The sequence below is a fragment of the Pelodiscus sinensis genome, chromosome 15, assembly GCF_049634645.1.
Source record: "Pelodiscus sinensis isolate JC-2024 chromosome 15, ASM4963464v1, whole genome shotgun sequence".
Lineage (NCBI taxonomy): Eukaryota > Metazoa > Chordata > Testudines > Trionychidae > Pelodiscus > Pelodiscus sinensis.
In genome coordinates, this window is record NC_134725.1 from 41,490,468 (window position 1) to 41,508,693 (window position 18,226).

The following is an 18,226-nucleotide window of genomic DNA, read 5'->3' on the forward strand; positions in this document are numbered from 1 at the left end:
GATCACCATGCATTTCTCCACGAACAGGACAGCTCCTATTCGCGTGTCCTTGGTTCACAGTGTGGGGGTGAGCTCAGCATAGAGTCCCATGACAGTGGCTATCCTCATCCGCAAGTTCTGCAGCTGCTGCTTGTCATCCCAGGCTTGCATGACTATGTGATTCCATCACTGAGTGCTTGTTTCCTGAGCCCAAAAAGTGACGTACCACTGTGGTCAGTACCTCTGTGAATACCACATGTCTTACAAAATCTCATGTCGTACAAACTCTGCTGGGACTCGTTACTTTGCAACTTCAGGAATAAGTCAACTGCCATGAGTGACGTGTTAGTGACTCAGTATTTTCATCAATGACGAGGATCCATTCCTGCACATCAAGAAAGTAGAGCATGCAGCACAGAAGTCATTGAAAGATGGCAGGCACCAAATGTGAACAGAAGCCGAAGGGTTGCTGGGATGCAAAACGATGCATCATAGGGCATTGCACCAGGATCAAGGATGACCTGCATCTCTCCACAAACCTCTGCTGCAGAAGAGGAAGAGGTGCTCAGTGGGGGTATGTCTACACTACCACCGTAGTTTAGGCTTCCTATTCCGAACTACCGGTACACGTCGTTCCACCTCGTTCCACCGGTAGTTCGGAATAGGAAGCCTAATCCGAACTACCTAGTTCATGCCGCGTGTAGCCGCGGGCACGAAGTCCGAACTAGCGGACATTTAAAAATGGCGGCGCCCGGCAAGATGCAAATGAAGCCCGGGAAATTCAAATCCCAGGCTTCATTTGCAACTTCGTTTGCCTACATTAACCACCCTAGTTCGAACTAGGGTGGTAGTGTAGACATACCCTGGAATAGGTGCCCAGAAGGCACCACTCTAAAAGGCGCTGTAAGTGCCGTGCATGTGGTCATGCTAATGCACTGGTAGCTGACAGCGTGGTCACCCAATATGTTTTCGCCGCTGTGCTCTCTGAGCAGCACTATAACTGCCAGCACTTTATGTCTGCCTGTGTAGACGTGGCCTGAGTATTTGTCTGAACACAGCTATGATACTTGACTATCACCACAAACACATTCCCTAATTAAGAAGCGGTTAGGAAAGTGGTGTGAGATTGAGACCATACTACTGCTTTGCAATATCTGCCATCAGAAAACTGTTCAAAAAATGTTGAAGTGAACTGAGCCCTGATGAAGTAAGAGCCCTTATTCTCAGTAGAGACTTAAGCAAGATTATAGCAAAACTTAATGTACTAAAACAATCCAATGTAAAATTATCTAAACTGACTTTGATTGATCTCTGTGTCAGGATAGGCTACAAAAAGTCCAGCAGAGGCTTTGAAGGACCTAGTGCAGCCCAAGTAAAAGGTCAAAGCCCTATGAATGTCAGAACGACGTACCCCTTCTTCAGCTTTAAAAGAATGGTATTTCAGGAAGAAGACTAGAAGACCAATAATTTGGTTCTGATGAAAAACTACCTTGTGCATGAACTTTGGGGATCTCCTACCTAAAGGAAACCTTGTCTTAATGGAAGTCCACAGAAAGAGAGCCAGCCAGAAGAGATGGAAGTTCTGGAACTCACCTTACAGACCTGATTGCCATGGGAAATGCTATCTTCATAAACGATTAATGTAGTGAGACTGTTACAGGTGTAGTCTGTTCAGCTGCTGTTCAGTCGGTTACAGCTGCCACTCTTCCTCTAGCCCCTGCCTCCGGGGCAGACTGCAGTCTGTAACAGCCACTCATCACCTGCAAAGGGCTGTGTGGACCTGATGCCTCTGCCTACCAGGCTGCCTCTCACAGCCCTGCCTACCGTGGCTGCCTCTCGCAGCCCCCAAGGCTTCAGGCCTTACAGCCTGGGGCTTACTTGGCCAGAACCTCCCCACCCCTGCTCTATCTCCAGGAAGCCTCTCGCGTCCCTGGCAGTCAGATCCCTACTGCTCTCCCGCCAGAACAGAAGTAAGGTTTCTTCTCCTCCCTCCAGGAGTCCCTTTTTATATAGTCCCCAGCTGGGCCCTCATTAGCTGAGCTGCCTCAGCTGGGCTTCACTCTGCTCTTCCCTTCCCCTTCACGATCAGCCCCTTAAAGGGCCAGTGCACCGCAAACGCCCTGTCACAAGCACCCTAGGGACACACACCTCGAAGGACACACACAGGGACACACAGTCATTACTGCACAGGGTGAGTAACTTCCTTTTCTTCTTTGGGTGATGTCCCCATGGATGCTCCATTGTTGCTGCCTACACAGCAGTACTCAGTGTGGATGGTGGGACTCAGAATCACTGCTTGGCAGCTGAAGATATCACCGCTGTAACCACAGCTGTATCAACTGCCAGCTGAGGCATGATGGCATAATGCCAGGCAAAGATGTGATCAGATTACCAGGTTGCTGTCTGGTAGATGTCCCTAAAAGGCACTTTGTTCAACAAGGAAGTACAGGTGGCAGTTGTACAAGTGGAGTGTACTCTTGGTGGAGAGATGAATGACTTGTTTCAGATAGAGTAACAGTGTACTATGCAAGATGAGATCCATCTGGAGATCTGTCCCTGGATCACTCTGCAATAAAGACAAAGAGGAGTGGAGATTTACAAAAAGCACACGTCCTGTCTATGTAGAAGGTTAATGCCCACTGAATGCCCATTGAATGAAACCTAGGGGATGCATGCAGTTTTGGGGGAAGAGTGGGCAAAACTATTGGCTCATTTATGTGGAATGAGGTACCAATTTTGGGCAGAAATGGAGGATGTGGTTGTAAAGTCACTTTGTCCTTTGAGAAGACTAAAGTAGGTTGGCCATCAAAGTTCCTATCTCGCTGAGCCTCCTGGCCCAGGAGATGGCAACCAGGAAAGAGAAGTTACTCACCCTATGCAGTAACAATGGTTCTATGAGATATGTGTCCCCATGGGCCTTCTACTGTTGATGTCGGGCTCATCCTGGCACTGCGGAGCAGAGACTTTTACAGCAGTCTCCAGTCGGGCTGTGCATGTGTAAGAGGTGCATGTTGTTCTTGCCTTTGAAGTTAGCACATGCAGCCCAACTCCTGGCAAGTTGTTAATGACCGAAGAAGAGGGGAGGAAGGAGGGTAGTGGAGTACCCATGAGTACTCACATCTCAAAAACCATTGTTACTGCACAGAGCAAATAACTTTTCTTTCTTCTTCAAGTGATGTGCCTGTGGGTACGCCACTGTTGGTGACTGTGTAGCAGTGCCCAGTTATTTGGTAGGTGGGCTTCAACTAATTGTTGTGGACCATGGACAGGAACGCAGTAGCTACTGCGGTGTCCATTGTCGAGCACAGTGGAATTGCATAGTGCTTCATGAACATATGGTTAGATGACCAGATGGCAGCCCAAATGTTTTCTTGGAGAGAGACTGCTCTGAGGAAGGCAATTGATGTTGCCATTGCTCCTGGTGGAATGAGCTTTGGGAGTCCTGGGTATTTCCCTCTTCTGGAGTGAGTAGCAGGTGGTAATACAGGATGTTATCAGTTTTTATATGTTCTGGGAAGAAAGTGGACCTTTTGGCTAGAAAGACAATCAGTCTTTGTGATAGTCGAAAAGACTGCATACTGTCTATGTAAAATGCAATGGACCTTCTCACATCTAGAGTGTCCAGTATGGTTTCGTCTCTGGGGCAATGAGGTTTGGGATAGACAGTGGGAAGGACGATTGGTTCATTAATATGAAATTTGGAACAAACTTTGGGTAAGAAGGAGGGACAGGGGTTGTAAAATAATTTTTGTGTTTGTGAAAGGTCGTATATGGAGGTGAGAGCTGTGAGTTCACTAACTTTCCTTGCAGACGCGATTGCCAGCAGGAGCAGAGTTTTCATGGTGAGGAAGATAAGTGATAAAGTTGCCATTGGCTCGAAAGGTGATTTTGTGAGTGAGTGAAGAAACAGTTCTAAATCCCAAGTAGGAGGTACAGAGCTACGTGGTGGATGAAGGTTCTGCAGGCCCTCCCAAAACCTCTTAGAGATGGGATGGGATGGGATGGGATGGGGTAGGTTAAAGGCCATGATCGTGGCCAGGTGAACTCACAGTGACGCAAGTGATAAATTGTGTTGTTTCAGGTGCATGATGTATTCCGGATGAAGTGAAGCGAAGACATGGATAGTTGGACTCCCTTCTGGGTACACAACCCCTTAAATCATTGCCATTTGTACAAGCAAAGCATGTAGTGTGTCTTCTGCTATAAAGTAGTAGAGTTTTTACTTCATGTGAACATTGTTTCTGTGCTTCCAAGAACCAGATAGGTATCGGCTATCCAGTGCAGTGTTTGTAGCTGGGGATGGAGGATCGCATGCTTGCTTTGGGAGAGGAGGTCCTAGAGGGCTAGAAGTGGGTAAGAAGGTCAGTGAGACAGTTGATAGAGACATGGAAACCAGGTCTGCTGAGACCAAGCTGGGGCTATTAGAATTACACGGTCCCAGTCTAGCTGTATCTTCCAGAGGACTCTGGGCATCAGAGGGATAGGAGGAAAGGCATATAACAGGTGAGTATTTCATTGGAAGAATATTGCATCCCCCAATGAATTGGGCCCTATGCCCACTCTCAAACAGTACTGGGGGCATTTGGAATATTGGCTGGTTGCAAAGAGGTCCATCTGCGGTCGACCCCAAAGTTGGAATAGGTCATGGCTGACTTGACTGTGCAGTTCCCGTTCATGGTATGTGACAAAGTGGCTAAGGGTACTGGTCCATGGTATTCTTGTTCCCAGGTAGGTATGCACCATGATGGTTATGTTGTGGTAGATACACCAATTCCAGAGCTGAATCACCTCTGTGCATAGGGATGGTGATCTGGCTGCCTCCCCCTCCCCCCCAGGGCAGTTAATGTAGTACATTGTGGTCATATTGTTGCTGAGAATACGCACTGTGGAGCCCTGGATATATGGAAAGAAGTGTCTGCATGCGTTATGAACCAAAATTCAAAATTCAAACAGGTTGATATGGAACCTAGACTCATTGTTGGACCACTTCCCTTGTGTTTATGGTTGCTGGAAGTGGGCACCGCAGCCTAGAAATGAGGCATCCATAGTGATTTGTTTGGATGGTTGGTCTCGGTGCACCCCACCCAAGAGGCTGTGCACCTAGGTCCACCACTGTAACGAGGTAAGGACTTTTGGGGGAGGTGAAACATGTCTGTGGTGTTTGGTTGGAGTACACACCAAGGCAATCCTATGTTGGAAACATCAAAAGTGTAGTTGGGCGTGTGCAATGACATATGTGGTAGCTGCCATATGCCCCGTGATTTTGAGACCAGTTAAATGGGAAAGGTTGGGCTGGTAGTCACAACTGAAACTAGGCTTTTTATAGTCTAGAAGCATTGATTGGGAAGATAGGCACATGCCGTCATGGAATCTATGTGAACCCCTATAAACTCCAGGGATTGTGTGGGGCGTACAGTGGATTTTTTCTTGTTAACAATGAACCCTAGAGACTGGAGGAAGGTCTTTTGTCAATCTGATCATATCCATTGTGGCCTGTGGAGAGGGGCCGCGAATGAGACAATCATCCAAATAAGGGAATATTGTGATGTCTCTTCATCGAAGATGCGCTGCGACAACTGCCAAGGTCTTGGAAAAGACTCTGGGGGTGAAGGAGAATCCGAACAGGAGGACTCTGTACTAAAAATGGTCTATGCTACTGTAAAGCATAGAAAATGTCTGTGCACGGGATGTATTATGATATGGAAGTATGCATGCTGGAGGCTGAGGCCTGCAAACCAGTTTCTTTTGTCTAGTGCTGGGATAATTGTGGTGAGTGTAACCATTTTGAAGTGCTGCTTGCAGCACTTCATCTGGCAGAGGTCTAAGACAGAACCCCCTGTTCTCTTTTTGGTGAGAAAGTAGTTTGAGTAAAATCCTCTCCCGTGGTATGGTTTGGTGACCGACTCTACAGTTCTATGTTGAGATGGTGTTAGATTTCTTGGCAGAACAGCATTTCGTGAGATGGATCCCTGAAAAGGGAGAGAGAGGGTAGAAAGGTTGGAGGGGGATCAATGTGAAAGGGACAGCATACCCACAGCTGATAATTTCTAAAACCCACCAAAATCTATGGTGACTGCTGCCCACTGGTTGTAGAAAGGGCGTAACAGGTGGTAGAAGATGTTGGACATGCTTGGCACTGGTGTGGAGGAGGGGTCAGGCAGATCATCAAGCAAATTTTCAAACCTGCTGCCTAGAGGCTTAAGCCATGGAAGAGCATGTTTTGGGGGCTCTTTGCTGTTGGTTTTGTGATAGGAAACTACTTTGGTCAAGTGGTCAATGATGCTGCTGGCTGCCAAATATGTCTCTGGTAGAGTGTATAATGCTTCCTTTGGGAAGGAGGAGTATACATTCCTAGGGTACACAAGGTGGTGCATAAGTCTTTACTAGAATGCAAGGCCTTGTCAGTCTTTATGGAAAGTGATTTGTCCTTGTCAACCAGTAGGTCTTCTACCTTGGCTTGGAGATCCTTAGGGACTCCAGCTCCCTGAAGCCAGGATGAGCGTCTCATTACTATCGATGTTGCCTTACATCTTGCCGCAGTGTCTGCAGCATCGAGAGCCATCTGTAGAGCTGTGTGAGATATAGTAGACCCCTCTTTGAGAACGGCTTTCAAGATCGGCCTCTTATCATCTGGGAGGTGCTGTATGAGTTCTGTTAGTTTTGCATAGTTGTCAAAGTCAAGATTTGTGAGTACGGTTGTGTAATTAGCTATGCACAGCTGAAGGGTTGAGGAGGAGTACATTTTTGTCCCAAACAAGTCCTGGCATTTATGGTCTTTGTCTTGTGCCGTGGTCCCCAACACGGTGCCCGTGGGTGCCATGGCGCCCGCAGGGGCATTTCCATGCGCCCACCAGGTGCTCGGGGCTGGCCTGGCACCGGACGCATGGCGGGGGGAGCGCCGGCCCCGGGCGCGCGGCACTGGGCGGAGGGAGCGCCGGCCCCGGGCGCGCGGCACTGGGCGGGGGGAGCGCTGGCCCCGAGCGCGCGGCGCTGGCGGGGGGAGCGCCGGCCCCGAGCGCGCGGCGCTGGCGGGGGGAGCGCCGGCCCCGAGCGCGCGGCGCTGGCGGGGGGAGCGCCGGCCCCGAGCGCGCGGCGCTGGCGGGGGGAGCGCCGGCCCCGAGCGCGCGGCGCTGGCGGGGGGAGTGCCGGCCCCGAGCGCGCGGCGCTGGCGGGGGGAGCGCCGGCCCCAGGCATGCAGCTATGGGGGGGGCTGCCCCCGGGGCGCAAACAGCCACGCCCCCTGGCGCCCGGCGGGCAAATGGCCCCCCCCGGCGCCCGACAACCTTGAAACGTTGGGGACCACTGGTCTTGTGTATTTATTTTGAATTGAGTGGTTTTAGGCCTTTGATTTATAGCATTAACCACTAGAGAATTAGGTTGAGGGTATAAGAAGAAAAAGTCCATGCCTTTTAATGGAACAAAGTATTTTCTATCAGCTCTTTTGTTAGTTGGGGGGCTGTGACTGGCGTTTGCCATACTTGGTCTGCTGCTTCCAATATTTCTTCGTCCAGGGGAAGCACAATTTTGGATTTTGTGGAGAGCTGGAGGTTCTTTAAAAGCTTGTGCTACTTTTACTGTACTTCTTATAGCACAACGTCCTGACTGACAGCAACTCTTCTGTATAGATCTTGAAACTGTTTAAGGTCATCACTAGGTGAGGGATACTCTTGGATAACTGCTTCATCAGTTGCAGAAGACAAGTTATCATTGGGTGGCATCTCCAATTGTTGGATGCTTAGATCATCCACAATCTGCCCTTCGTCAAGGTCTGTGTCCTCTGTTGGAGGGGGTAATAGATCAGATTGTGTAGACTGCAGTGATCTCTGTGCAGGAGTGAGCAGGGCAGTGGAACTGTGTCATGGTGCCCAATAACAACAGAAGGAGCAGCAACTATGATGCTAAGGATAGTATGGCCAATGGGGGTGACATGGAGGGTACTGGTAGTACCTTAGTTGGTGTGCCCCATATGATGCATGTGGTCTCTCTGGGGAAGAATGGTGTGAGGAGAAAACACTTCTTGCATCCCCCTGGTAGCCACTATATTGCAATAAAGTGGGTAAGCATGGCAAGGGAGGAGAACCCCTCATTGATGAGGGGAAGTGAGAGCGATGATATGCCAAGGGCTCGTCCGGGGATAGCCCGGTCAGTTACTAATGCAGCGTGCATTTTGCTGCACATTGGGAAGCGGTGGTGGATTGATGTTCTATGCCATGGTGCCGAGTCAGCTCATGCCAACTTTGAAGCACTGGGAGACCTGGGACTAGGCTGTTGCTCTGGCTTTTCCCAGTGCCCGAGGCAAAAACCGTGCCAGAGTCTTGCAGGGTGCCAGGGACAGTGCTGGCACCAACAGAGCTACTGATGCTGGTGGTGCCTTTGTTGTTCTGGGGCCATAGGTGCTCTTTTCCATGGCTGGGAAGCCAACTTTGTGGGCTGTTTAGACTGCAGTTTTGAGCCTGTTAGTGAGGAGACTCAAGATTTATCAATGCCCAAGGTGCCTGGATCATCTCCCTAGCTAATTCGTAGTGGGTGAGAGTGGGCTTGTGAAGGTTTTGCTTTTGAGCACTCTTTTTGCTGTGGAGGGCTCGTGAATTTCCCAAGGGGAAGTTGCATCAGAGCCATTATTGCTCCCTTTATCCAGGTGAGGGTCTAGAGGTTGTGATGGTGAGGAAAGGAGTGTGTGGTGGCTCTAGCAACATGCGGTGGAGAAATGGGAACCAGGTGTGCTGGGACCATGATGGGACTATCAAGATGACCAAGGCACCATCACAGCAAATCTTGCACAGGACTCACAGAATGGGATGAGCGGAATTGGTGGAAACGCGCAGTAGTGGTTGGTTCCAGTGTATCAGGAAAGCATCTCCCTATGAGCTCTGGCCAAGGCCAGCCCAAAAGCAAAAGTGGGGGGATTTGGAATTCCAGCAAGTGGCAAAGAAGCTTTGTCAGCACTGGATCTTGGGGCTGATACTGAGGATTGTCCTTGTGCGGCCTCTGGTGCCAAGGACGTTTAGGTTGGCACTGAGGAGGTGCAAGCCCCAAAGGAAGCAGTGCCTGTGGATGGTTTTGGCACTGTGGTAGTGGACACACCCGGTGCGTCTCCCCACTAACTCTGGGAGACGGGGTCAGAAGAAAAGATTTAGCTGGAGAAGCACTCTTCTTTGAGGCCCTACATGGCACGGGTGAGGTGGCTCTTTTCTTCACTGTCTCAGATGGAGGGGGGTACGACCCATCCATGGATTGCATTGCCTTTTCAAATAAAATCAATCCGAGCCAAAGCTCCCTGTCCTTTCGGGCATGGATCATCAGGCTATGGCAAAGATCACATTTTTGAGATACATGAGCCTCTCCCAGAGAATACAGGATGCATGACTGTCCAACACAGGCATGGGTTTCATAGAATCATAGAATCATAGAATAATAGGACTGGAAGGGACCTCGAGAGGTCATCGAGTCCAGCCCCCCGCCCTCAAGGCAGGATCAAGCTCCGTCTACACCATCCCTGACAGATGTCTATCTAACCTGTTCTTAAATATCTCCAGAGAGGGAGATTCCACCACCTCCCTTGGCAATTTATTCCAATATTTGACCACCCTGACAGTTAGGAATTTTTTCCTAATGTCCAATCTAAACCTCCGCTACTGCACTGAGTCTCACTTTTTGAACCCCAGAATGCCTTTTCCTCTCTTCTTCGTTCTTTTTAACAAGCATGAGCTAGGATGTGGGGAGGAAAGGCAAACAGCTGGACTTTTCAGTCAAAAGGCCCTGCTGCCTCACAAGCCCACTCAAATGAAATTTTTTTTCTCAAACAGATAAGAAAAATAACTGCTAATTATCTAGAAAGAAACAACAACGCACTACACTAGCTAACTGCGTGAAGAGAAAATGCTTGAGGCAAGAGACAAGGTCCATCTACAACTGAGGGCAGCAAGCAAGGTACTAAAGGGGGAGTTGGGCCGCATGCACAAAGCACCAAGGCATGAACGGCAGGAGGTGCTTTTCACACATGCACAGCCCAAATGATAACTGCTTCAAACGACTCCAATCTGTGGCTGTGAGGGCCACCCGTCACCAACAGTGGAGCTCTTGAAGAACCACTATTCTCCTGGCCATACGGGTGACATGATGCGTAATGTTGATTTTTCTCTTTTCATTTTCTTAAGCACCCCTGGATTGAAAGAAAATGTAGGAAATACAAACAGAAGATTACTGGACCAAGGGAAAAAGACAACTTCTGTCGTGAACCAGAGGCTGCAGCTCATAATAGAGCAAAATCTCCAGTACATATCATTCAGTTTGATAACTAAAAACATCTATAATTGGGCACGCAAGTGGTGGAAAATTTGGAAAATGTGTTTTTGGATTGACCATTTATATTGACCTATGAAATCCATGATGAGAGAATCTACAATTACATTTCTCATTCCTGGAAGGTAGAATGCTTTCTGGACATGTCTTGTACATAGATTCCACGGGACAACTACTGCATAGATGAGATGAACTATCAACTCCCTACTTCTTTAGATACAACATGGCAATAGTGTTGTCTGCAAGAATTTGTATTATCTCATTCTTGATGGTGGACATAATCACTTCACAGGCCTGACACACAGATCAGAGCTCCACCACATTAATATAGGTTATAATTTCTTGGGGTGACCAAAGAGTTGAACAAAATGGAACCTCAGCCTTTGATAGGTGCATCCGCGACCAGAGTCACAGTCACTCTGGTGCAGTAACTGTAGCAGTACGTAGATGCACATAACCAGTCAAAGGAAAATCACATTATTTGCCATTGGGCTATTGTCAAATCTCAACATTAAAAAAGACTGAAAGGAATTGTTTTTGAGCTTTGCTGGGTGGGATTATCCCGCTATTAACAAATTCCAACATACAACACAGATAGACTGTTTTTTGTATGACAACATTAAATGTAGCTAATCAGTGTACTGACTGCCTGCAGCTGCTACCATGGAAACATACCCAAACTCACCAAACTGCAAGTTCAAGAAAACATGAGTACTTTCTCTTCCTTGTTTTGCCATTTAGATGCACGGGGCTATCCCCATCTCTCTCTTCTTCCACTCCCTGCCACAATTCACAGTTCAGCATGAAATACTGCTCTGCACAGGACAAAATGAAGTGTCAGTATCTGAAATATTCTTACTGACCATGACACAAACCTCTGGGGGAAAAAATCAGATACTTCTTTAAGTGAGGGTTTGGCTATTTGGAGGTGTCTATGGACAGACAACTTCCTGTTAAGATATAAATCAAGAGGAAATTTTTAAACAGCATAATTCAGATAAATGAGGTGTGACTATTTTCCTGGAAGTATTCCCCATTTGCTAAAAAACAATTACCAGGAGAGAAGAGCAACACAAATTTTAAGACAAAAATATGGCCTAACTGCATGTATTCCAAAGACTAATAATTACTCATTGCCTCTTTTAGAGCAAAGCAAGGATATCCCCACACCAGACTGAAATTCATCAGAACTTCTTAGCACTCTCACAATAAAACATAGTGTCTTAGAGGTCTGAGACAGCTAAGTATGCTGTAAAAGTGTAAAGGGAAGGAGCGTTCAAAACCCAGTGGAACACTACCAACATGTCCCTTTGTCCCAGAGATTAGAATGAAGCAGTTAATAGTCCTAAAACCCACCAATTACCTCTTTTACCTTCCATAGCACATGAAAATTCATACGCCAGACCTACAACAGCCGGAGAAAATGCATCTTCGCTAAAACATTTAATCTCAATAAGCAAAAGGGAGAAAATCTCCCAGTTCATCTAGTGACTAAATACATCTTACTACAGCCTCCGTGTATTATCACAAAAATGACACAGGATCAATATTAATCACTGCAGCAGATGCTACGAGCAACCCCAAAGACGGCTCACTGATGTCTTAAAAACACTGATGTCTTAACATGAAAGATTCCTTGTTATGGTCTGAAATACCCCTCAGCAGTTCCTTTCCACATATTTAAAACCTTGTTCCCATTACATGGCCTGCAGTTTTAAATGCAAGAAACCTTCCTACTGAAATTCATAGTGAGTGCAGAGAACGTTGACCAGGATAATTGTTACCATCTAACAGAAGCAATTTACCATTAGAAAATATCATACCTTTAGAAAAAGGAAGCAAGTCCATTACTTCTGACAGCTTTACTAATGCTAATAAATACATGGAATAAACAAACTAAAGTGAAGGAGAAATGCTTGAAGTCCAAAATCAGATCTCCTAGTCAGAGATGGTAAAAAGCAAACAAGACCATAGGGACAATGTGACTGCAAAACAGCAGCTGGCAAGAAGTGACTAACAAGCCCCCAACAAAAACCCTACTAACAAAAAGTGGACACACTCCACAAGTCTAATGTTACCTCTGCCATTTCCTTCAGCTGCTTCCTACATCCGCATCATCATATTATTTTTGTCCGCGTTGAACTTAAGCCAGCTCACTCTTATCCATGGCCCAATTTCAGCCAGACTTTGGGTGAGGCTCTAAAACACATTATCCAATTTGAATGAGACAGAGACAGGTCGTTGGGTGTCAGCATACTAACAACACTACATCCTATGTCTCTCTGTAATCACTCCTAACAACCAAGCTACATCTTGAGCAGGAGAAATGACAGAATGTCACCCTCTGTGATTTCATAATTGACAGCTTTCTGGGATAAAGAGCAGTTGCTTATGAGTATATGATGTTCTACCCCTCTGACAGAAAAGAACAAAGTAAGCAAACTGTTTTTTAAATAATTTCAAGAAAGCAAATGGAAGCCTTCTCCACACCTACTGGAGGGGAGAGGGGAAGGTCTAATGGCAAATCAGTAAGACCTCATGATCAGTGGTATAATAAGCACCTGACAGATCTAACACCACCAAAGGAACACCTGGTCTTCATCCATCACCCAGAGGACAGTAACTACTATAATCTCTCTCTGCCAAAGACAGGCCTATATCGACACTGATAAAGCTCAAGGATATCTAGGGCATTCTACAGACTGCACATTGTGGAGAAAGTTTTAGTGAGACAATCTTACAAAGAAAGGATAATGTGATGCTGGTCAATAATTAACTACACTTTCTGTTCAGGAAATCATCATCACTTGACACCAAACATGCATTATTTCTTCTTTCTAAGCATGAGGTAGCCTGTTCTTACCAATGGCAAACAAGTGAGCAGATAACTACACAGTGGCCTTTATGATCCAAAAAGGAAATAGGTCCAAAACTCTGATTGTGGGATAAAGCTCTCTCACCATACTGAATATCTCAGTGAGAATTACTGCCTGAAACTCTAGCAAAAAAGTTGAGGCTCTTGTTCCTTCAAAACTATGTTCTGCCACCATGGAAGCAGACATTACTCTTAATTTGAAATTTTATCATCCAAAGCAAGAAATTTCCTAAAAAATGGAAAGGAGTCAGACTATTTAGACCATCAGACAACCTAAAACAACCCTGCTGTCCAAGATTTTGCACATGCTATGTAGGAAAAGTTTTTTTTCACATCCTTCTGTCTCCCATTGCATGTGGGATTGGGGGGGAGAAGGAGAGAGTGTAAACTCCAAACTTTATACTGTAGCCATTCAGCCTGGGTATCAGACTTCCATCACTAGCACTCTACCCATCTTTTCTCTTGGTTCATTTTTTGCAGAGCTTATGTAAACCAGAGTAAAACAAGATCAATATTTAGCAATTATACATACTACAGTAGAACTCAGGGGCTGCAATCAGGATCATGGCCCCACAGGGAAAGAAATTGTACAAACTGGTCAATTCTGAAGATGGGGGTTAGTACAAGAATTGTAAAGTGGGTAAGAAACTGGCGAGACAGGAGTTGACGTGCTGAAAAAGAACTATTGGGCTGGAGAGAGGCTGGTAGTAGAGTTTCTTAACCTTGGGACTGATCTTATTTAATATTTTTATTAATGATGTTGAGAGAAAAAGGGAGTATGCTAATGAAGTTTTCTGGTAATACAAAGTTGAAAAGCACTGTCAAAACAGAGTGAGATCAGAACATTATACAGGAAAAATTAGATGACTTTGAAGACTGGAATAAGAGAAGTAGGATGATATTTAATAGCACAAAAGTGCATAGTCATGCATCTAGAGATAAACAGCAAGAATTTCTGCTTGGAATACTGTGTACAATTATGGTCACCCATGTTCAAGAAAGAATAATTCAACTGAACAGGAGAAGAGAGAGTTTATTTTATGAGAAGAGATTAAAAGTGTTTGCCATGTTTTAGCCTACCAAAATGGAGGAGAATGAATGTGATCACTCTCTATAAATACATACAGTGGGCTAGACATCAAGGAAATAGAAGAGCTATTTAAGAAAATGGACAACACTGGCATAAAAGAACAAATAGGTATATATAACCTGTCCATGAATAAATTTAGCCTGGAAATTAGAAGATTACTACCCAGCAAATCAAGGTTCTGGAAAAGCCTTCTAGTAGAGTCACTTGCCTCAAGTGGGGGGGCAAGAAACCTATTAATGAGGTTATATGACTGGGTTGTCTGAAATAGCAAAGAAGTAGATGATGACTAAACTTGATTATAATAGTTTGTAAGGTCCTGGTAAGTAAGTAATTTTTTTTAACCATTGAACAGTTGAGAAATCCTGTGTGTGTAACAATATCATCTAGCTACTCAGAAGTAGGAGTTGCTCTTATCTTCTAGTTTTTTTTCCACCACTAAACTTCTATATCCAGAACATCTTTTTATCTAGTTCTAATCATACAATCTCATAAGGAAACACAAATCAATGAACTTAGATGTCAAAATAAACATGAAACATCTTTACTTGGAGCTCATTTTCTTCCTCTGTTGGGCTGTGTTTAAAAATTACTTTTCAGATATTATAGCAATAAGACTAGAACAAGGACTGAACTTAATATAATTATTAACGTTCTATGCTGAAGTCTTCTTCAACTCTTCCTAAAACCCTGGGAATTTGACTTAATTCCATGGACAGGAAAAACTGAAAGACTAAGCTTGTGAAGAGGAAAAAACCTAAACTGGACATATAAGCACAGCAGACTATATTAACATATGAATACCATTTTATTTCAGGAGATCTGTTTTGTATTTTAATCTTAATTTTCACATGAGGACTTCATGTTGCATTGCAACTTCCACTGAGAATTGCAGCATTCATTGCTCTATTTTTCAACAATCTGGGCTCCCCTTAAACAACAAACTCTATAAACAGAATCCTGGATAGTAGAAGACGCTAACTTGCTCAGCCTGGAAACTGGTTCAAAAGGAAAAAAACAAATTTAAAGGGTAAATGTTCCCTGTGAAAGGGAATCCATTGCCACATGCCAGAATAAAGAGCTGGAAGAGAGAGAAGCAGAAAAGGCTATGGGTAGTAACCAAACAAGAATAATAGGAATGGTCAGTTCAGACTGTGAGGAAGTGCTTTGAGAATTATTTGGTTTTTTTTCCTCCCAGGGTGTGTCTAGACGACAGAGTTTTTTTTTTAAAAAAGTGGCCTTTTAAAAAAAAAAAACTTCCCCTGCATCTAGACTGCTGTTTCATTCTTTCAAAATTAAATCAAAAGAACACAGCGTTTTTTTTGACCGCGGTAAATCTCATTTTATGAGGAAGAACGCCTTTTTTCGAAAGTGCTCTTTCGAAAAAAAGATGTTCTTGAATGCAAACACGGCTTTTTTGAAAGAGTGCATCCAGACTGCCTGTGTGCTCTCTTTCGAAAAAGCGTCTTGCTTTTTTGAAGGAAGTGATTGCAGTCTAGACGCTCTCTTTCAAAAAAGCCTCTTTCGAAAGAGGCTTGTAGTCTAGACGTACCCCCAAAGACCCAGAGCTTTCCAGTGCTATGTAAGAGTAAAGTCCCCATGGTTAAGAAACTCTTTTACTAAGCTTTTATTCATTGCTGGCCTGTCACACTGTCACTGAGGGCATGTCTACACTACAGAGTTATTTTGAAATAACACGGTGAGTGTCCACACAGCAAGCCTGTTATTTCAAAATTATTTCAAAATAACAGGCTTGTTATTTCAAAATAATAACCCCTGAATTTACGAGGAATAACACCTATTTCAAAATTGCGATCTCAAAATAGGGTTAGTGTGGACTCTCAGCTGCTGTTATTTTGAAATAACTACTCCTCAGAGTCATTCAAAGTAATTAGTCCCGAGTGCTTCCTGGAGCTCTAAGTTGAGTGCCTCAGACTAATTTCAAGGCTTCCCTGTAGAGTGGATGCACTAGTTTCTACCACTATTTCTAAATAGTTATTTTGGGAGTTATTATTTCAAAATAATTTATCTGTAGCATAGACATAGCCTGAAGGGGCTGATGGAGAATTTCAGAGTGCCCATCACAAGGGAATATACATAAGCAACTGTAGGCTCAGGGGAAATGAGGGGTGGGGTTCACAACAGCACATCCCAAGGAAGATCAGACATGAAGTCTGCATGTGAGAGTGTGCCTTAGAAATCCAGAGCTAAGAACAGTAACCCAAGCTCTATCCAGATCCGGCTGGCATGAAAACCACATGGGAACTAGCAGTTAAATCCATTGATAATAGATGAGCTTTCCAGAGGACAAGTGGGTCAACTTGTGAAAACAAGCTTCTCCCAGGTTACAGATTAACCAAACATACATATGAATATCACCTTTTACCTGAGAGAGACCCATTTCATTTCAAAACTTAAGAAACTGCTGCTCCTTCTAGAAGGAAGCATTATATCAAAATACTAATAAAATAGTAACTCGCTGCGCTCACAGGAATAGGCAACCCCAGCTCTCCACCCAGCCACCAGGGAAGGCCAGGGTGCAGCTGTGACATTCAGCGTCACTCTCCCTCCCCCAGCCTAGGCTCCTTCTCCCTTCCCTTTCCTCCCCTCCACCAGTCCAGGTCCCTTTTCCCTACCCCATCCCCCAACTGCGTGGAGAACAGCTGTTTTTACAACACTGGCAGACACTGCCAACGTTTCAGCCAGCTGCTGTATGGCAGCTCAGGGGAACAGGGTGCACTCCGGTCCCAATCCTCCCACATCTACCTCACACGGGTCCGTGCAGGTCGGTGCAGCTGTTTTAAAACACATGGCAACTGCCAGAGCTTCAGCCAGCCAGGGTGTCCCTTAGTCCCGACCCCTGCCACCCGATCACAGATCCTGCCACCAACACCCTGATCAGCTGTTTTTAAAATGGCAGCTAGCCTCCACCTGGTAGCTGTCAGCACTTCAACCAGCCACTATGGGACAGCTCAGGGGGCCAGGGTCTACCAGAGTCCTGACCTCCCCACTGTTCGTGCCCACGCAGTTCCTGCCACTGCCCCACCCGTGGGTCCTACCGCTAGCACCCCAATCAGCAGTTCTTAAAACAGCAGCTGCCCTCCATGTGGCAGCTACTCAGGGGCCAGAGTTTACCACCCCAACTCTCCCACAGGCCTCACCGCCACCCATCCACTTAACACATAGTGCTAGCCTCCCATTCTTCCCCCACATGCCCAGCAGCAGCTTAACTTCAAGGAAGGGAAGTAGTGTTGTTGAGGAGTCAAAAAGCCATATTTAGATCTCTCACGAGCCTTTGGCTCATGAGCCAGAGGTTGCTAACCCCATTATGGAGTTAGCAGCCAGGAGAACAGAGGAAGGAGGACAGGTAGCTGAGGGGGAAGAGGCTGCGGGACACAGACTGATGTGATGACGCCACTCTGTCATCCTGCAGGAAAAGCTTTACAAGTATAGTAAGATTTTAGATCATTAATGTTTGTTCACACAATAGCAGTTAGGATTCTAGTAGCAAAGAGAAGACAAAGGCAGTTAAGACTGTTACTTATATGTCAGACTCATCCCTTAAAGTACGTATTTCTTTTTATGCTGTGTATTTTTTAAACTTAATAAAGCATCTCATCAGGTATATCTGCATTCTTTTATACTTAATTATAGTAATAAATATATTGGCAAATGCAAGAAGCTTTTTGTTTTGGTTTGTAGGTTTTTTAATTCAAAATAATGAAATGATTATTAATATGCATTTCTTTTAGTCTAGTGAAAACACGCTAATTCGAACTGAGAAGGTGCCACCGTCGATGCCAGTAGTCCTGCTTCCACAAGTGTCCTTTCGACTTCCTGCAGCATGGACGGCGCCAAAATTTAAGTTAAGATACTTTGACTTAAACTACGCAATTAACATAACTGAAGTTGCATATCTTGATTTGAACTTATCTCCTAGTGCAGTGTTTCCCAAATAGTGCTCTGTGATAACCCCATCACTC

General features: G+C 45.3%; 1 protein-coding gene across 6 annotated transcripts in view; it reads right to left on the reverse strand.

The window, feature by feature from the left end:
- TTC28 (tetratricopeptide repeat domain 28) overlaps positions 1-18,226 on the reverse strand; it is a 590,183-nt gene that overhangs the window by 534,002 nt on the left and 37,955 nt on the right. Inside the window, exon 1 of one of the 6 annotated variants that reach the window (XM_075898914.1) lies at positions 10,967-11,554. The exons of 4 other annotated variants lie outside the window; for them this stretch is intronic. Coding sequence is in view for 1 of the 2 variants with exons in the window: in XM_075898912.1 (XP_075755027.1) it covers positions 2,128-2,220 (93 nt within the window). In the remaining variant the exon portion in view is untranslated. Of the gene's footprint in view, positions 1-2,127; positions 2,665-10,966; positions 11,555-18,226 lie in introns of those variants that run through there. One more of the 6 variants, XM_075898912.1, reaches the window with a different exon arrangement.